The sequence below is a fragment of the Ictalurus punctatus genome, chromosome 24, assembly GCF_001660625.3.
Source record: "Ictalurus punctatus breed USDA103 chromosome 24, Coco_2.0, whole genome shotgun sequence".
Taxonomy (NCBI): Eukaryota; Metazoa; Chordata; class Actinopteri; order Siluriformes; family Ictaluridae; genus Ictalurus; species Ictalurus punctatus.
The window spans coordinates 10,293,851-10,315,342 of NC_030439.2; the positions used below are offsets into that span (position 1 = coordinate 10,293,851).

The 21,492-nt window shown below is 42.9% G+C and overlaps 1 protein-coding gene and 1 long non-coding RNA gene across 5 annotated transcripts in view; one reads left to right on the plus strand and one right to left on the minus strand.

Annotated features, from left to right (window-relative positions):
• Positions 1-21,492, plus strand: part of trioa (trio Rho guanine nucleotide exchange factor a) — a 121,729-nt gene that overhangs the window by 15,063 nt on the left and 85,174 nt on the right. For all 4 annotated transcript variants that reach the window (XM_017454336.3, XM_017454338.3, XM_017454337.3 and 1 more), the window contains exon 2: positions 12,546-12,599. In XM_017454336.3, the coding sequence (XP_017309825.2) occupies positions 12,546-12,599 (54 nt within the window). The remainder of the gene's footprint in view (positions 1-12,545; positions 12,600-21,492) is intronic.
• LOC108256991 (uncharacterized) lies at positions 16,220-19,113 on the minus strand. Its single transcript, XR_001810382.3, has 3 exons — positions 18,360-19,113; positions 18,092-18,204; positions 16,220-17,793 (listed from the first exon to the last, which is right to left on the minus strand). It is a non-coding gene; the product is annotated as an uncharacterized LOC108256991 (long non-coding RNA).

The following is a 21,492-nucleotide window of genomic DNA, read 5'->3' on the forward strand; positions in this document are numbered from 1 at the left end:
AGCGGAAATTACTTCAACACATCGATTAACGTTGCACGTTTCCAGACACTTCACGGGGACTTTAACCAGTCCATGGTTGCCATGTACATCATGATCAGTGTAATTCTGGAGCAGTCATATCTGTATGAGCAAGATTTCTTCCTGATGCCTCATAAAACAAAATCATACTTTTGAATGATTTTTTTTTTACCAACACAGTTTGCTGTGACCCATCTGTTTCTCCGTAATTAAAATCTTCTGCCCCACCCCTGAATCTTAAGCTCGTCAGAATGTGCCGCACGTCATGAAGGCTGTGAGCGTGTACTGTACTGTACGCTAAACAGATTGCTCCAGTAACGTGAGCAGGCTGCGTGGGTGGAAAAGCCCCAATCCAGCTTTAGAAACCACAAAGGTGGAACAATAACACGACTGCTGAAGTGAAAGTGACTACGCCACATCATTGGGGTAGTGAAAGTGCCGTGTGCTGTGTTCACAATCAACTAAACGGGGGAAAACGTTCTTCACAAATTGAAGAACCTTCAATCAGCACACTGTGTGTGTTCTTCAGTTCCGTACCTGAACAGTAACCTACCTGTAAACCTACCAGATTGCTTCATCTGCCCGGGGCCTCAAGAATGAAGCTTAGTGGTTAGCACGTTCGCCTCACACCTCCAGGTTTGAGGGTTCGATTCCCACCGTGGCCCTGTGTGTGTGTGCAGAGTTTGCATGTTCTCCCCGTGCTGCAGGAGTTTCCTCCGGGTACTCCGGTTTCCTCCCCCAGTCCAAAGACATGCATTTTAGGCTGTATGGAGTGTCTAAAGTGTCCGTAGTGTATGAATTGGTGTGTGAATGGGTGTGTGATTGCCCTGCAATGGATTGCCACCCTGTCCAGGGTGTGACTCGCCTTGTGCCCGATGCTGCCTGGGATAGGCTCCAGGTTCCCCCGCGACCCTGAAGGGCGGATAAGCGGTATAGAAGATGGATGGATGGATAATTCAGAAGGTTTGGATGTAACGGCAAACAAAATGTCAGCAGTTCAAGTAGTTTTTAAAAAATTTATTCTTTTTCTTTTTTTTATTTATTAGTAGGATGTGACGGAGCTCAGACTGTGCATGTAACCCTGAAAACTAGACCATTTAAAACAGGAGATTTTTAAAGATCTGAAAGAAACCATTAATTATATAGAGAGATGCCAAGTTTAAGTACTCACTCTATTTTATTCAGGATTTTACTGCTCAGGGTTGCTGTGATTATGGATTTTTTCCCCCTGATATGACTTTTTTCAATCTAAAGTTTCATGATAAACGAGTTAATCGTCTGGAACCGAACAGGAAAACGAGCACTTCCACCCTTTCAGGTTTAAGTAGAGCAGGGGAGGTGTAACGCTCGTGGGATAAGATCACCAACTGTAATACCAGGAACCAGTGCGCTTCCATTTAATCCTTTTTACAAATCCGTTGTCCAGTGTCCACATGAGCGACGTGTTCACCGTTGACACTGCTCAGTGTTGAGCAGACGAGCACTGGGCCAAAAAACCCTCTGTTTCAGTCCGTACAGGATTTTCACCGAGGTTTATTTTGTGATATTTGCGGCCAAAGACGCTTGATTTTGTTGCAGCTCTTTTCAAATTTGGCGATGCAACTTGCAGAGGTTTTTTGTGCTTTTTTTATTATTATTTTTTCTGAAAATTAAACGGTAAATGGTCTGAAGTTATATTGCACGTTTTTTTTTTTTTTTTTTTTTTTTTTTTTTTTTTTAACCGTAGCGGATCTACAAAGCGCTTTACACTGGTTCTCATTCTCTCATTCACTTACACACCAGTGGTAGCAGAGCTGCCATGCAAGGCGCTAACTTGCCATCGGGAGCAACTTGGGGTTCAGCATCTTGCTCAAGGACACTTCGGCATGTGGAGTCATGCGGGCTGGGAATCGAACCGCCAACCCTACGATTAGTAGACACCTACCACCTGAGCCACTGCCACCCCCAATTACTTGAATTGGTGAAGCTGCAATTGTTCTGCTCAGTGTTTTGCAGTGGTGTTTGTTAGTAAACAAGACCTTTTAGCTGTACTCATGTTTGACACATGTGAATTGAAGAGGGCTTTGGCTGAATGCACGTTGTGATCTCACACGACGCGTCTCGGCCCAAATCTGCCGTAATCTTGAAAACTTGCCGAATATTGCAGCGTTTGCTAGATTTTGCGTTCATTTCTGCAATCGCAAATGCTCCAAATGTTCATGCTTGTTTCCTCTTTCAGCTAAAAACCGAAAGAGACATTTTGAGCATTTTTGGTGGAGATTTTTTCAGTGCCATCGCTATTAAGTAAGGAAGGGATAATCCATGGCTAGACGTGCGTTACCCGATTTTAACGCACACCGTGGAGGGAAAGAATCACCCGAGGCGAAACGGTACACTAAAATCGTGTAATGCACATCTAGCCATGGATTATCCCATTTATACCACGCTCACTTGCCAGCATTGACGAGTTCAATCTGTCATCGAGGTTTTCAGTGCAAAATTTGACAGAAAGGATAAAAGTAACAGTTAATTATCTTTAGTTATTTTTGTTTACAGGTCGTTAGATCTAGAATGCCACCCGCTCTAAATCATATACAGAGATAAAGTAGTGTGATAAGATGACGTTTATTTGAATGAATTATAATAAATAGTTATTTGAGAGAGAGAGAGAGATTGCGAGTGTGTGAATTACCTGCATCTGTGCCGCGTCTCTACTTATAACCAAGCTGTGTGTTTACTGTATGTTACTATGGTTACAGTTGTTTATAGGCAGCACTTTAATTTACAACCGCGATTAAACTGACTGGAACGACCTGCGATTTCAACGGTTTGAACACGCACCTTCCAGCTAATCGAAATCGAGTATGCAGACAGACCATGGTATGATATCATTATATTGCACAAGCCTACCCTGGATGGGATGCCAGTCCATCACAGGGGCACCATGCGCACACGTGGGTTCACACCTAGGGTGTGATGTCGCGTATCTGATGTGGGAAGTCGGACGAAACCAGAGGACTCGGGGGAACATGACAGTGACCCGAGCTCAGGGTCGAACCGGTGTCCATGGAGTCATGAGGCAGTATTGCTACTCACTGAACCCCATGACCCCAAACACACGGGATAAACCCAGTACCCCTGCGCAGATGATCCTGTTGTCCATTGGTGATTTGCTCGAGAACATGACCGGATGATTGGATGTAATTTCACATGTGCTTATTCAGGATCAGTGAGGTTGCAGATTGAAGGATTAGTGTACATGACTGTTTTCCCCCCGAGACTGACTCATGACTACTTCTCAGCAGATTGTGAGTTAGCAGCTACTTATTCATAGTCCCCCGTGAAAGCGACAGTTGTGTGTGTGCATGTGTGTGGACTGCTGTTAACCTTCTCTAAGTGCTGTTTTATGAGGTCTTAATTTGCATAACTAAACCGGCTTTGTTTTGTTTGGTTTTGTTTTTGTTCTCATTGCTCAGAACAAGTTTTACGGCAAGTGATAAAAAGCTCGAGCTCTTTCGCGCACGTCTCCGTCTAAGACCATTGAAAGACAGGAATGGGTCTCATGCGTGGCCGATGATTAACTTAAAGGAATCTCGCGTGTTGAAGCAAGTGTCAATCCCGCCGGCCCGATAAACACGGATCAGTCTCGTTATCGAAGTATTGCGTTGTAGCTGTGTTGCGTACCGACCTCATTAATTCTGCCCTTAATGTGATGTTGAATGTAAAATTGATTTCACGGAGGATCACACGTTCTGAAAGAACTCTGCTGGAGTGTGTTTTTCTTTTCTCATCCTCGTCGAAGTGAAGTCGAGTGGAGTGAGCAGACTGACCGGTAAAAAAGAAATGTGGGTAAGAAATGAAGGGAGTGGAAATAGATCACAGAAATGGAGCAGGGGGATGGGGAGACTCGTTTGTGACTCCTTCTCTCTCTCTCTCTCTCTCTCTCTCTCTCTCTCTCTCTCTCTCTCTCTCTCTCTCTCCTCTGTGTGACCTGGTTTTGTTTGACTCTGTGTGAGAGAAATACAGCACCAGTCGCCCCCCTCCCTTTCCTCTAGTTTTTAATATCTCTCTTGTGAATGCATGCACATTCTTAGATCGCATTTGAACACCCACCCAAACACAATACTGAGCGTGGTTCGGTAGTTACACATTCTGTCTACTTCACATTCATCTCATAGTTCCAGTGCATCACATTTCTGTGTCCTGACTCATGGCGATTTCCCGAGGTCCAGTTGCCTCTTTTCTTGAACGCAAGTAGCATGCCAGGAAACTGCAACAAGCGCTCATACAGTGGTGGCCCGTTTGGGCAGGATTTACTCTACCCCATTCTTGGGGAAGGATCCAGGGTTGTAACCTGACCTGGGTATTTTGGGATGTAGCATGCAGATTTTAAAAAAATTTTTTAAGCCCCGACTAATTCTCTGCCTGGAGCGGTTTGTCACCGAACGTCAGTAAAAGAAGACGGCGATGTTGTCATTTTGTATCTTCAGTGGACGGAGGCGAGGCCGATCAGACAGGGTTTACAGGACAATACGTGGAAACACTCGTGTGTCATTGGCTGACGGGTCTCAGTTCTGCCAACTTGTTCTATCTCTAAGCATCCTAGAAGTTTTTTTGTGTGTATTTTGTCAAGTTTCTGGTCGTCTTACGTATTTAATTCTTCAGGATCGGAGAGGCAGCCAAGAACAGAGCCCTGCCCTCTCGTCATGTCTAGGCTGTGCTCGAATAATACGGTGACTCATCTTTTACAGAGGCTAGAGATAATTATTATCCACAGATAAAAGGTGCTGTTTTTTTTTTTTTTCTCCACTTTAAATTGGTTCCAAAAGTAAAGTAGGACATCTTGTAAAATATAGAGCCATCAAACTTCCTGCTAGGCTAATTCCTCAGAGACCCGTTAAACTTTTAACTGTTCTGACCTCTCCGTCAGTCTCAGGTTCTGTCTTTCTCGGACTGTTGTGCCTTCTTTTATTCAGCTACTCTTAACCTACGTCAGTGTCATAGTAAACCATGCTGCCAAGCTGCATAGCTAGTAGAGGGTGTATGATGCATTGTACCTGAGCTCCCCAGGCTTTTGGGTGGTGTCGTGCACAGATGTTTTTAAAAATAGTGCAGTGATGAACTTTATTCTTGGGAAGTTCAGTGTTTATGTTCAGTCGGTTAATGGATAAGAATAGAGAGCACTTAAGAGACACTGGGCGGTGACTACAGGATGTTTCTTATTGTTATGACCATAGCAGCTCATTAAAGTGTAGGATATACACTCACCATCCACTTTAATAGGAACGCCTGTACAACTGCATGTTCATGCAGGTATGGTGAATGGTCTACACTTATATAGCGCTTTCTTAACCTTAGCGGTTCCAAAGCGCTTTACACTGTGTGTCATTCACACACACACTCACACACCGATGGTAGCAGAGCTGCCATGCAAGGCGCTAACTTGCCATCGGGAGCAACTTGGGGTTCAGCGTCTTGCCCAAGGACACTTCGACACGTGGGCCGGGAACGAACCGCCAACCCTACGATTAGTGGACCCGCTCTACCACCTGAGACACAGCCGCCCATTAGTTATCTAATCAGCCAAACATGTGGCAGCAGCACGATGTATAATGTACATTTTGAGCTGCTTTTGTTTCACATTTATGCAAAACCATAGTGGTCTTTGATTGTCTTCACTATCCAAAGACAACGGTATATTTATCATATAGACCGCTTGCACAATAAGTGTGTGGACTCCTGACCATCAACCCCACAAATGATTGTTGAACATCTCATTCCACATTTACTCCCTTTGCTGTTACAATAACCTGCACTCTTATGGGAAGGCTTTCCACTAGATTTTTTAGTGTTGATGTGGGGATTTGTGTTCATTCAGCTACAAGAACGTTAGCGAGATCAGACGCCGATGTCGAGCGAGGGGTCTGGGGTGCAGTCAGAGATCCTGTTCATCCCAGTGGTGTTCAGTGAGGTTGAGGTCAGGACGCTCTGTGCAGGACACTCGAGTTCTTCCACTCCAAACCATGTCTGCATGGAGCTTCACTTTGTGTACAGGGGCATCATCATGCTGGAGCAGGTTTGGGCCTCTGAGCGCCAGTGAAGGGAAATGTTAACGCTACAGCATACAAACACACTGTAGACACTTGTGTGCTTCTTACTTTGTGGTGACAGTTTGGGGAAGACCTGCATACGAGTGTGATGGTCAGGTGTCCACAAACTTTTGAACATATTGTTCACGTTTTGTATCAGTTAATCTACAATAATGCACTTCACAATCTATCTCTCCATATGTTGGTATAATATATATATAGGTACTAATTTTTTAACCTGGCCAGTTTCTAGGCAGCCAACGCACGTGACTGGACGAGCACGCAAGCTTTCACACGCTTGGTGAACTAGTTCATACGTTTACGATTGGTTCACCCCAAAAATAAGGGTCACATAGATGACACACGTCGGCTATTTTCCCTCATGGGCACTTGATCTGCCGGAACTTGTCCTCAGGCGAATGTCTGATGGACAGAGGTGCGTGAATCCCTGTTTAATTCTCATCATAGTCCCGTGCTCGACCCAGATCCAGAAATGTTCTTCTACGGCGATTTCTGGTTTCCACTTTGCTTCCATAAAAATTTCAAGGGGAAGCAGGAGATTAATTTCGGCACTGCTGAAGCAGGTCATTATTTTTCCTCTCTTCCTGAATTGAATGAGTGGCTGTGGATGAGGCAGACTGGAAGCATTTTGTAATGAAGAGGGGCCCCTCTTTCCTCCCTGTGATTCATCTGTGAATGAGCAGCCCACCGCAGTGCTCATCACAGGGCACGTATTACCGGGGTCTTCTCATAAAGCATGCGCTTGTTTTAATGTGCTCGTTGACAGAATGGGAGGGATTGTTGTTTATTACAGGGGAAACGCACACGGGTCCCGTCAGGAACACGCGCTGTTGACTCACCGTGTTTAGTGGCATTGTTGGGGTTTTTTCTTCTCTGGCTCACAGCACAGGGGCTTTTGGAGACGACGCAAACTTTTACACGGGCTCTCGTACAGGGTGAGTGTGTTTGTGAGTGTGAGACACTCATATCCTGCTTGGTCATGTGTTTGTTTGAAAGAAAAATGTTATTAATCTGTCCTGATGTGCACATCCCTGAGGGGACTCGGATATCCCTGATATTAAATTCAGAGTCAAAGCACTTGAACGTGTTTAAACGGGTTTCTAGACACTTCTTCAGCTCTGCCTGCAGAGTTATCAATCCAGGGTTCAACGCTGACCTGTATCAATATCTGATTGTATTGAATGTGCATTCCGGTTTCATTTACATTTCCTTATTTGTCCTGTGATAGCACTGTTAGGCTTAACAGACTTCCAGACGTTTATTTCTGTCGGACCGTGTATTTTATAAAGCTTTATTTATGTCTGGCAATACAGGGCTGGACAAAATTGTAAATGCGCCAATGTGTTAGTCCAGTTTCCTGGAAACTTCAGATGGCCCTCACATGCAGAAGACGTGACAGTAAATTTAGCTGACTTATGATACTCGGTAAATGCATATTTGGCTGGTTTAGTTCCTGTCTTACAAAAAAAAAACAACTAATATGTCAGACAAGACACAGAAGCCTTATTTCAAACAAGGATTTTATAAGCTAGCACGGAAAATAAATTCAAATGGTTTGTTAGCTGATTAGCAACGTACAGTACGCTAAGAAATCATAGTTAGTGTAACCGAACCTAAATAACTGTGCGACGAGAGCTCGATACATGGGCTACGTCCACATTAATTCGGATAAATTTTTACTTTTCACATTTACATTTTGTGGCGTTTGGCAGACTGCCTTATCCAGAGCGACTTACATTTATCTCAGTTATACAACTGAGCAATTGAGGGTTAAGGGCCTTGCCCAAGGGCCCAGCAGTGGTAGCTTGAACTCCTGACCTTCTGATCAGTAACCCAGAGCATTTAACCACTGAGAAACCACGTCCATAGTTCTGTTCTGTTTTTCAAAAATCATTTGCATTCATTTAAAAGTGCAATGTGAAGGTTGTATAAAGTGACGAAGGTTGTATAAAGTGATCGCGAGCTCACCGACCACAGTACATCGTCCACCATCTTGTTTATTTTGAGATGAACGGCTCACCTGACTGAAAAGATGTCATTGTTCTTGAATATCTGTTTTTTTATTTATTTATTTTTTTTAGTCTGCGTTTTAAGAAGTAACCACTTTGGAGAGCGTTTTCGAAAAGCTCCACTTCATCGCTGGATGAAAACGCCGTCTCGGTGTGGATGGAAAGTCAAACCGTAGGGAAAAAGATGCGTTTTCGCTTTAAAAAAAAAAAAATCCGGATTAATGTGGACGTAGCCACAGTGGCCTACACTGTTAGACGGGAGGCAGTTTCATTTAGCGGACGAATAAGAAATAGTTCGAGCCAAAATCTCTGGTTGATCTTGCAGTAGGCAACAGGAATCAGGAATGACTTAAGGACAGAGATATATTTACGTTTATTCATTTGTCAGACACTTTTATCCAAAGCAAATATACATAAACCAGTGTGAGCATGAATGTGGAAAACTGTTCCACAGTTTTTATTCTGGTTGTTCGCGACCACTATATCATCAGACCGCCCAGACGCACTTTCTGCTTGTCCCTGACGCCCAGCCGTTAGATTTGTGTTCGACCCGTGTGATCTAATAGGAACTTTCCAGCACTGCAGTGTGTTAGTCCGCTGGCTCCACTGAAGTTAAATGTGAAGTGTTGTTTGGACGCTCTTCTCTAAGCACAGCGCACATCCAATACTGTACTCGGAGAGAGGAATGTGTTTGGCATGCCATCACAACCATGTCCAGTGTTTGTATTTGGTCTCCAGTTCCTTGCTCTTGAGATGTCTGGAATCTCTGATTGCCATGGAACATTAGGAGAGAAATTTCCATTTGTGGAATGTGAAGAAGCAGCACTTCTACTCTGGAATTCCAGGCGCTCTTTTGTTCTCCGTCTCTCTCTCTCTTTATCTCTACATCTCTTTCCTTCCTTAGCTGGTTTCCTTTCACCAGTACACACCCCACTGGAGAGGTACTGGCTGATATAACTGGGGTAGGTGAGTGTGTGTGTGAGAGAGAGAGAGAGAGAGTGTGAGAGGGTTGTCAGTCATCTTGTAGGGTAATGACATCTCAGTGGAGAGGTTGAGGGATATCTCTGAGCCTCAGATCCTCTGTATGATGATGATGAGAGAGAGAGAGAGAGAGAGAGAGAGAGATGCCTCTATCCATCAGTGCCTGCCTCCTGCTTTCCTCCCCCACCATCGACTTCAGGGATCCTCTGAGCTCATCATTGCCACGCTTTTAGCCCAGATGTGGCCTTCCACATATGCACATAATAAGCACGCACACATGACACTCCTGGGCAGGATATTTTTTTACATAAAGGTTCAGGTTGCTGTACCTCCAGCTGCGGGCGGTCGCGGGGACTTTCACTATTCAAATTCACTCTATCCAAATGTAAAATGTCATTTTGAAAGCTGTGACGTGGTTTCCTTTGCATTTTTATTGCATTTTAGATTATTTCCTTCATACTATTACATAACAGTCTTCTGAACAGCAGCCACGACGGAAGCTCCGTCTGCTTACATATCAAAGCACGTGTGTCGAACATGAGTACAGCTAAAAGGTCTCATTTACCAACAAACATCACCATGGAAGAGCAAAACTATTCCGTGCAGTTTGGCTGCAATAATCACAAAAATGCTACAAATCTCTGTATGGACTGCACTGAACAACTTACTCAGGGACTCGTATGGCAGCTGCTCCACGTAAGCTGAATTAAAAGCTCCAGTAATCCAGTAACATGGCGAAGCTTTCTGTAAGGAGACCTTCATTTAGGCTTAATTTAGATTGTCATAAGTGGCTATTTTTTGTCTTGGTAAACTTTCCGGTTTATTAAGAGACAGGGAAAGTAGGAGCAAGGGAAACTGGCAAAGGAGTGACTTCTATGACTGTTTTAGGATAAGTGATGACGAGAACTAACTCGTTTCACAGACGTTCCCCATCGTTAGGTGTAGCTGTAAACTGAAAAGTATGATCAAGAATTTATTTTTAATGTTGGCACAATGCAGTGGCATAAGGGGAATTAACCACGTTGGAACACGCTGTTATTGGAAAACAATCAACTTTAGGGTGGCGACAGTAACGCCGCTTCACACCAGGCTGCGTCACACCACCCCGTCATTGATTATTTTCCTTTAACTGCCCACCCCCACTGTTCTAAACGTCCACCATTCATTTGGAGCACTTTTTTACTACAGCGCACAAGGTACACACCTGGCTAAATGTGTTTAGGTAAACATGTATTAAATGTCTAAAAGTATAACAGTATCTTAAACATTGTAAATGTGCAAACACGAGTATTTAAATAGTGTTTGAATAGTTGAAATGATTTTGGCTGCCCAGGTGGGTCACTAATCCCGACGGATGCCCCGGTGGGTCACTAATCCCGACGGATGCCCCGGTGGGTCACTAATCCCGACGGACGCCCCGGTGGGTCACTAATCCCGACGGACGCCCCGGTGGGTCACTAATCCCGACGGACGCCCCGGTGGGTCACTAATCCCGACGGACGCCCCGGTGGGTCACTAATCCCGACTTATGCCCCGGTGGGTCACTAATCCCGACTTATGCCCCGGTGGGTCACTAATTCTGACGGATGCCCCGGTGGGTCACTAATCCCGACTTATGCCCCGGTGGGTCAGTAATCCCGACGGATGCCCCGGTGGGTCAGTAATCCCGACGGATGCCCCGGTGGGTCACTAATTCTGACGGATGCCCCGGTGGGTCACTAATCCCGACGGATGCCCCGGTGGGTCACTAATCCCGACGGATGCCCCGGTGGGTCACTAATTCTGACGGATGCCCCGGTGGGTCACTAATCCCGACGGATGCCCCGGTGGGTCAGTAATTTCGATTTACGCCCTGGTGGGTCAGTAATCCCGACGGAAGACTGTTTGAATTAGTAGCAATTAGGGATGGGCGATATGGACTTAAAACTATATCATGATATAGGTTTCTTGTATTTATTGCTATAATGATATCAGTGATTTATATAGTACTGTGCATCACTGTTTTTAGCTACTAGTGATAGCTATGATCTTGCGAGCCTCAGAAACACAAACATTGATCTAAAAATAAAACAGGAACTCCTCGTTTAGCGACAAACTCCTCCTCAGCTGCACGTCCGCCGTACTTGTTTTCGCTCTGCACGTGAGCTGCGAAGGGGTCGCAGACCATCGCACATAGAAATACGTCATAAACTATGCTTTATCGTTATTATCGCGGGAAGACTCATTCTTATTGCGGGGAGAATTTCCACCAGTATATCGCAAACGATAAGATATCACCCATCCCTATTAGCAATCACCTGGCACGCGAAACGTCTACGCACTGCCGAAATAATGCTTAAGGACGGATTACTGCATGGGGGTCACGTTGGCTTAGTGGTTAGCATGTTTGCCTCGCACCTCTGTGGTTGGGGGTTTGAATCCCACCCTGTGTGTGCGTGGAGTTTGCGTGTTCTCCCCGTGCTTCAGGGGTTTCCTCCGGGAACGCCGGTTTCCTCCCCAGTCCGAAGACATGCGTTATAGACTGATTGGCATTTCCAAATTGTCCGTAGTGTGTGAATATGTGTATGTGTGTGTGAGATATTGCCCTGTGATGGATTGGCACTCCGTCCAGGGTGTCCCCCGCCCTTGTGCCTCAAGTTCCCTGGGACAGGCTCTAGGCTGTGGATGGAAGGATGGTGTATGGTTTAATTCTGTCATCATTAAGGCCAGTGTTTTAACACAGCCTGTGTACTTTTCTTCTGTCGTATGTTGTTTTTGCTGCAGTCACTTGTTTATCCAGCGCGTTCACCCTGCGCTGCAACAGTGTGTTAAAGAAAAGTGAATAACATGACGGTACATTTCCAAAAAAAAAAAAAGAGAAGCCGCACGGCGCAGCGTTCGACCTGTGATCATCGGAGGCTTTCTGCCCCGTGCAATTTGAGGGTTGCTGGAACGAGCAGGCAGTGTGTTTAACTTGGCAAGGAAGAAGATTAAACTTTCCCTGCAGTTCAATCCAGCCATGCAGAGACTCACACACACACACACCTCTTTCATTCTGCCCTCACATGCTCTCCATTTCGCTTATAATCATCAGTTCATCCAGGGAGACACCCCCCCCCGAAAAGCCACACTTAGCACGTTGTTTGGCTTTGGAGAATTTAGTATGTGATTACAGATCATTAGCTCTTAGCGATCAGTGCTGCGACTTGTTGACGTTCAAGCTGAATTCGACATCTGTGCTACCACCAGCACGCTTTACGGCGAACGGGACGGAGTGAAGAAGAGCTCAGTATTGAGTCCCGGAGGCGCACAAAGAGCTTAAGAGACATGAAGCACATACTCTGTGTAGTGATAGACAAAGTCGCTATGTTTATGGCTTTAGAGGCTTGAATGAGCATGTTGATTTCTACACAGTAATTCCATTTTATTTGTGATTGAACTTTTTTCCTTCCTTTCTGTTCTCTTGTAGATGGCTCGCTTCCCAAATGTGAACCCAAGAGTGATGTACCCAGTCAGATAAAAGGTAAGGACCAGTCCAAGTTTAGCACTATGGACTTTATTAATAACCGAACACTCCACCATTAATAATCGAATCCACCACATCTGTAGAATATAAAGGCTTTCTATGGGAAAGTCTTCCAGTGTTTCCTGTAGTGAGGAAAAAACAGAAAGCCCGTCTATTCCAAACTCATTTGTAATCGAATCATAAGGGCAGCTGTTGGGGCTGTGATAGAAACTGCACGTAAACTTCTGTCATGTGCTTTCTGTTTTTTTTTCTTTCTTTTGGTTCTCGGCACAAGTGAGACATATAGTACATGTTGTGGTAATTGCGTTTATATCACGGCACTCATGGATTCTGTAATTCGATTGGTCAGAAGAGGATTATGGAACAGCACGTCTCTGACAGTAGTGTCGGTAAGGTGTAGGGTAAATCACAGAATTATATTATTGCTCTCGTGCTAGTGCTACGTGTCCATTTCCATAGTAACCGAGAATTCAGAGGAACTTGTATGGAAAGTGTCGTTATTTAATGAAGGAAAAACATCTAGTCTTCGATAGGGTTTTCTGTAAGAAGTCGTTTATTAACATTTTTTTGGAAGGAGTCTCCAGTGTCAGTGCTTTTTAAGAGTTGTGTCTAAAGCGAAAGGATCGTTGGAAGTTTCTTTAATACACTTCTCAGCTCTTCAGCTCTCCGATCGTGTGAACGCCTCACACACTTAAGCTTCTCAGCCGAAGCTTATTAATGCCGTTAAATTCAGGATGATTCCTCTCTGGATTGTTTTTGGGGCTGCGAACACGTTTGCTGTGAACGTGACGTAGTTAACAAGAACAGAGGAAGTGCTATCGATGATCCGTGTTCTAGCAGTAAGGCAAAGGAAGCTGGGAAAATCTGAGCTGAGTTGCATCACCGATCTGAAATCCTTCGTTATGGATATCAGAGAGGTGAAACATCTTCAAGATTATACCACGAATCAAACCGTCTGGATCTGGACGAGTAAAATAAATAAAATAAAACTTCAAATGAAACCCTTTCTTCAGCGCGTTCATTCCAAACAGCTCCAGTAGAGCCAGTACTTATTGCTGTATATACATGCTCAGTGGATTAACCTGAACACTTTAATCTCTTGACATGATCCGGCTCTGAATGATTAACATTATCTTACTGATACACTGCCTTGCATAAGTATTTACCCCTCCAAATGACTGTTTCCACATTCGGTAGCGTTACAAGCTGAAACGGAAGTAATTGGGGTTATATGTGATGAATGTGCATGAAATAGCCCATAAGACTGAAGTGGGAGGAAAAATCAAAAGCAAAAGTCTTTACAAATAAATATGCAAGTTGTGATTGCATAAATATTCACCCCCTGTTGCTGTGAAACTCCTAAATTAGTTCTGTCGCAATCAGATGCCATCAGAAGTCACATAATAATTAGTTGAATGACGATGATCTGTGTGCGATTAAAGCATCATGTGACAGCCATATAAATACACTTGTTTAGGTGTATTCATATGCAACACGATCATCTAATATCGGTATTGTGATTAATTATGTTCTGATCAACTTTCCTGAGACATTGTGGTTATTTTTATGTTTTTTTTTTTTTTAATGATGGTTACAAACTCTGGAAGGAAATGTAATAAAGCTGTCTCCCATCTGAATCCCCCCCCCCCCCCCATTTATTTTTGTACCCGTTAAGTAGGTTAATTATTAAAATGCAACACTACTGTTTTGCGGTTAGTTTGGTAGGAACACTTTATATCATGATGTGTATTGTGTATCATAGAGATGTGTTGAATATAGTGATATAATACACAAACGGCATCATGAAGACCAAGCAGCCATCAAAACACGTCTGGGACAAAGCTCCACAAAATATCAATAGAACATTTTAGTAAAAACTAACAACATTACCCAGAACACCATTAAATCCATTTAACTTAACGGTTAATTTAATTAAAATGTTTTCAGGTTGTAACACTACAAAGTTCAAGAGGGTGAATACTTACGTAAGCCGCTATATGCTTATATAATCAAATTGGTGTTCTCTCTCTCTCTCTCTCTCTCTCTCTCTCTCATATATATATATATATATATATATATATATATATATATATATATAATGTATGTATGTGTATATATGTATATATATGTATATGTGTGTGTGTGTGTGTATATATATATATATATATATATATATATATATATATATATATATATATATATATATATATATGCATGTGTATATATATGTATATATATGTATATGTGTGTATATATATATATATATATATATATATATATATATATATATATATATATATATATATATGCATGTGTATATATATGTATATATATGTATATGTGTGTGTGTGTATATATATATATATATATATGCATGTGTATATATATGTATATATATGTATATGTGTGTGTGTGTGTATATATATATATATATATATATATATATATATATATATATATATATATATATATATATATATATGCATGTGTATATATATATATATATGCATGTGTGTATATATATGTATATATATGTATATATATGTATATGTGTATGTATATATGTATATGTATTGATTGTGTGTGTTTTAGACCAAAAACTGGATCAACAGCTTTGCCATTAAACATGATCTATTTTTGAAGTGAGTTAGTCACAGCACTTGGACCTTTAACTTAACAACTTTTCCACTGCTGTGACCTTTTCCTTGTTTGTTGAGTGAGCTATCGATTTTAGTTTTTGCCCCCCCCACTGTGCTGTCTGCTATCAGACTGTACACTCGCCTCTGAGAGAGCGCACACATCATTTTTCAGAGAGCTCGATGTAGACAGGTTATGGATGAAGTCCCGTTCATGCTTGAATATTTACTTTGCCGATGTTCCGATCGATAAAAACAGTCTCGCTGTTTATTTCCCATTATCATCCAGATATTTTTTCTGTGTTGCTAAAATGAGAGAGACGGCCTGAGGGAGGTGTTGAAATGAGTCTTTATTTCTCATCCTTCGTCTGCAGCTCGACTTCGGAGGAAAACACTTTCCTGATTGTCCGAAGTACGATCGTGTCAGTCGTGTGGATTCATTGTGTGAAAGGAGCATGTGTTTGTATGGTTGAGTGCGGTTTCACACCCATCCACGGTGTCTCAGAGGACATGTTCTCACATTCTGCAGAGATCTTACACACTGCTGTCCACATTTGTGGGGTTAAAATAAGCTGCTGCCTCACCCACGCTTCCAATGAGAGTCTCTTCAGCTATGTGCATTCGGTTCGTGCAGCCTGAGCAGCCGGCTGACCCCCGTAACACACCCCTTTTCCCCACATATCAGTGTCCTACAGCAGCAAACACGCTTCACCCTGCTGCAACAGGGTGAGTGAATGTACACGCCTCAAAAATGCAAGAGGTTTAAGAGGTTTGTTCCTCAACTGTTTATTTCCTTATGATTTGTGAAGTGTGTGTATGGGAACGAAAGATCACAGAAACCTGGATTTGACCAAACTCAATTTTTTTCTGCCTCAGACATATTTGATATCTCTGCTTCAAGAAAAGAAATATAATTTTACGACGTGGAAATGTTTTTGATTCAAAGTGTAACCGCGGTTATTCTTTCTGAAGGCGCTTTCATAACTATTAGTCTGGTTACCGAATCGCAGCAAGTTTTTTTAAATTAATTTGCTCTTTGGTTTGTTTTGTTTTCTCACTGCACTTAATGAAAGGAACCTAAAAGCCAAAAGAAATCTGACTGTGGGACGTGAAGGGCTGAAAACGTGCACGTTCATTAATTGGTCAGAAATACCTGACGAAAGAGGGTTAAAAAAAAAAACAACCTTTACCAAAATCTGATGAGCGAGGTGAACATGGAGCTGGCACGCAATGAAGTATTAGCCAGTTATATAAATAAGTGTTTAGCAGCTCACGTTTTGCAAAAACCAAATGCTGCAACTCAAAATACAAACTGTCGCAGTTGAGTTGATTCAGGACCAAGTCGCTCTCTTTCTGCGAGCGAATCATGCTGAGACGGTTGTCTGGGTCTGTGCCCGAGTGCGACTGCTAGGCCGGTCTGGATAACTACTTTTGTTGGCCGATATATTGTCCCAGAAATAATCATGATAAATGATATTATAGTCATTTTAAAACCATTTTATGCCACTGATGTAATAATATAATAGCATAAAAATGCACGTACATCCTTTCAAAAAGCCATGAATGAAGTTTTAATTCTTACGAATATTCATTGGTACTGGAGTACTGACACAAATATCCTTTAAATTTAGTATTTCAGTATTTCTCATTGCTATTATTTTAATTCAATGAACAGTGACCATGAGCAGAGAGCTTACATTTAACTGTTTATGACCGACCTCCTGATTAAAGCTTAAACGGGAAAAAAAAGATTGGTATCTGGATCGGTTGACAAGAACTCGGTATCGGCTGTAAAAATCCCGATCGGTGCGTCCCTAATGAACACCGTTAAACTAAAGTGCTTCGCATCTGACGGGTAAATGACTCACTCGGTCATATCCTGTATGAGATTATTCAGATATGTACACAATATACACCGAGCGGTTCAGGAACTGACTCCAGCCCAGAACCATGACAGTGGAAAATGTCTAATAGTGGTAGCGTTACATATATTTAAGAGGAGCAGACTTCAAACACTGAACATTGATGTTTATTGTATTTGTTTACAAGATGGAACAGTTGTTGTTTTTTGCATACAGTCTGTAAAATTAACTGGAAATATCAAGTTTAGTTTATCAGAAGGTAAATTAATGTGCCATGGCTCACACGGTGTTCCTGAATTCTCAAGTTTTCTCATGAGTACTTGTGCGTTATATTGTGGCACATTAACATTACCATCTCTAAAAACCCCCCCAAAAGTTCAATCGTGCTCCTGAATTTTTGTAATTAGGAACACAAGTGCTTCTAAAAGAAATTGTTACCGTAGAGCCCTGGTGAGGAACTGCACATCCACTGCTCATGTAATAACAGCTGATGCAGAGGCACCCTTCTGCACACTTGATTGCATGGCTCTTCATTTGCCGGAGTGATAATTGGCTGACGAATCCCCTGCTCTGATTATTGCCTGATGATGTAAGCATCTCTGAAATGTCTTGCTATTGGTCAGCGAGGAAGGGCTCAGCTGCTGAAGCGCTCAGTTTCTCACCACCTCCTGGCAGATCATTTCCACTCTTGAGCTAACAGGGAGAAATGTGTTTATTAGGGTTTAGCGCACAGCTGCAGTTGGGAAATCTGTGATCTGACTCGCTGCCCTCTGCTCAAGGTTCAAAGTATCGATCGACTTTTAGCAGAATGCTGTAATACAACACGCTTATGTGTAATAGTGGGGTCTGCAAAGATGGTGCCCCAGATCTGGAGCTTTGTCCCACACGCACAGAGGTCCTACAGTTGTGCTATAAACATACACAACCATCCAATCAAAGACTCGTTGACCTCACACTACCAAAAATAGCTCACCACACACAGAGGACTTACTGATATCGTAAAGTCACAGGAGATAACGGTTCAAACAGACGACAGAAGCCTTCGTCAGAGTGTAACTACAGCCGGAGTGTGTGCTACAGCACTCTACAGCGAGACTGAGACATCTAGAAACCCATCGAAACACACACACTTAAACAGGGACACTCTAGTTTTTAACCACAAATTTCAAGCTCTCCTTGAATTACTGTTAACGTTCCTACAGCGTTATATTTCTTCATCAAATTCTTTGTGATTTGTCGGAGTAACTGTTAAATCTTACAGTGACGAAACACACAAGGTTCGACTCTTTCCTGATGCGTTCCAGCTTTCAGGGATCCCTCCTTCTTTAGCACCGGATTAAGTTTTCTGTTCTCAACGTCCCCTTTTAGAAAATAACTGTCACACTCAACCGTTTCCGTGAGCTCAGCTTAACCGAAGCTCAGGAATGTGAGTAACGGAAAACACTCCATTCATGTGCCTGGATCTCTGTGGGCTGGTTTGGTTTCAAATGTTTTTTTTTTTTTTTTTTTTTGGGTGGGAGGAGTTCTTGCTTACTGGATGTCCACGCTACATTTAAAACTTACTGCAGCCTCCCTGCTTCCTTCTGTGGGCCTCAGGCTTTTCCAGTGAGGGAAAGCAGGGGAAGATCTTTGAGAAATGATTTCCAGCTCTCTGGTGCTTGAGTGCACACACAGCTCCCTTCTACTGACGTTCACAAACTTTTCGTAATGACGATCCAGTACAGGAACTGCAGATGGGTGACGTTAAAGGAAAAATGGTTTCGGGGTTGCATGGTAAATGGTCTGCGCTTATATGGCGCTTTTTTAACCTTAGCGGTTCCAAAGCGCTTTTCACGGTCTCATTCACACACACACACACACATGGTAGCAGAGCTGCTATGCAAGGTGCTAACTTGCCATCGGGAGCAACTCGGGGTTCAGTGTCTGTCTTTCAAGGACACTTCGGCATGTGGAGTCACGTGGGCCGGGAATCGAACCGCCATCCCTACGATTAGTGGACAACCCGCTGTACCACCTGAACCACCGCCGCCTGGGGAATTTTACTGGCATGGTTTGGTTCCATTTGTCCTCTTAGAGGGAATAGTCACTGTAAATCAGTCCATTATCCAATGCTCTCCTTATGGGCGTGGTCTCGTCCAGGATGACTCCGCCCCCTGATGTAAATAATGTTATGACCTTCATAATCACCAAATCTCAACCCTACTGAAGACCTGTGAGAGATTTTGGAGTGACCTGTTAGAGAGTGCTGTTAAAATGAAGTGATTACAAACCGACTGGAAACAGGTGATGTTAACGTATTGTGATTAATCTTGCACTTTTTTTTAAATAAGCTTTCTATTCTTTTTTTCGGTTGAATATATTTAAAAATATTGAAAAAATAAATAAATATATAAATATATACACATATTAAAAAACATGCATTACATTTGGCAGACCGTAAATGAAATGGCAACCAACATTTTAAAAATGCAACGCAAAAATCGCTTTGTAATGGCTCACAAACCTATATATCACACACACCATGTATCGTAGAAATACCAATTCAAGAATTGAGTCGATCACCCACTCCTACTCTTCATCATCACCATCACCAAACACCAAGTGAGGGAATATCTTTTGGAAGAACGGAGTTCATCCTCCAGTACAGTTTCACAGACTTCCAGAGTAGAATCTGTGCCGAGACATTAAAGGGGTGGTCATATACAGACTTTCAGCACGTGAAGTTTCCATAAACGTCCATTCACGTGAAAAGCTGGAGACCAGAAACACAAGCTTCATGAGAAGAAGTTTCACATTTCGCCGCCTTCCAGAGTTTAGTGAACTCAGACCTGCGATTTCGTATCACGTGTGCCCAGTAGAAGATCGACACCTGCCTGGATTGTGGTGCCATTGGATACAGGAAGAGATGGTATATGTTAGCATTGGCGTCTGATGTCATATCCGGGTTACCGCCCATATTCTCAGCGGTCTCCAAAGAAATTTCGCATGCCGAAAGTCTAGTGCGACCGCCGCTTAAGTCTGTTTCTCAGTTCTAATAGAAACAGAATTAAGGACGGACTCGCGTCCTCGTGAAGACCGGTCCTGCCAGGCTACCTCAGTTGAACCAACGCTGAAGGACAGGAGGACATAGAACGCATCTTTACAAGAAATAAATTCAACTTTTCAACAACCTCATATATATCAGTCTGAATCCTGTATCAAAATCGTTCTTTTCGGAAGCATATTTAGATTATAGTCATGAAAAAGACGTTAGGACTCCGTTATGGGTTCGGTGCGCCGATGCATCCTCGATATCAAGACCACATCCGGGTGATTTCACACGTCCTCGGTACTTTTTTGAGTACTGGAGTTGAACTCGGGCGGTGGACGACAAGGATGCAAGATCGTGTAAGAAACGGCTTAAAACTCCTCCTAATTTTTTTTCTTCCCCTTTAATTTGCCATCTGCCTGTATGTAGATTTTGTGATTTTGGAGCGAGCGATCAAATGATGAGGTGTTTGCAGATTCATTCTGGTCTTTGGGGACTTGTTTGTAATCCTGATTCTGCTGCTGATATTTTGGATGCCAAAGAGACTGGGGGGAAAAAGCGAGAAGAAAGAAGCGGTGGTGTAATATGAGGATGGGTGGAGTTAAAGGTGGTTGTATAGACAGGCCTGCACAGGACCAGTGTGCAGGTAGAATAAGGGCTCTGTTTGAGCATGATGGAGGGGTCTGATGGTTTAGTAGAGATCTCCTACTTCATACAGAAGAGCCACGGCTGCTCGTATAGAAATGCAGCCCGGTGAGGATAAACAGACGCAGCACCTCCTGCCCTGCTGTGGTATTTTTTGGGGGAAATGAGACTGCTGGAATTATGTGAGGATACAGACAGACGTACAGAATCAACACTACTCTTTAGTCCTCACAGCTTAAGAGGAATGAAGATGATCTGGTTTGAGTATCAGAGGGTTGTCTCAGGTCCAGGCTTGAAATGTGAGTGATCCAGTTTTTTCTTTTCGTTTTTTTTTCCACTGTCACACTAGTAATTATGCAAGTCATCGACACATTTTTTCATGACCCAGAATTTGCTGAGCTATTTTCACTCTCTTCTATTAAGCTCTGCAAAACCGTTAACTTTGCCCTATAATCATGAGACTGCTGAGCAGCACTCGGATCCGTCCATCAGTGGATAAATGATCCGTATTGTGTATTTGTCTGCTCGTGAGCTGACGTGACGTCCTTCTTTTGCACATGTGGAGGAAGCTCAGTAGTTTGTTACTTTGAGCTGAAATAGCGTTCTGTGTAAACAGCAGCACGCAGGGGTTTGTGCAGCAATAACAATACTAGTTATAATTCTGCTTCTCTCTCCTGTGTGCGCTCTCTTTCTCTCTCTCGCTCGCTCTCTCGCTCTGT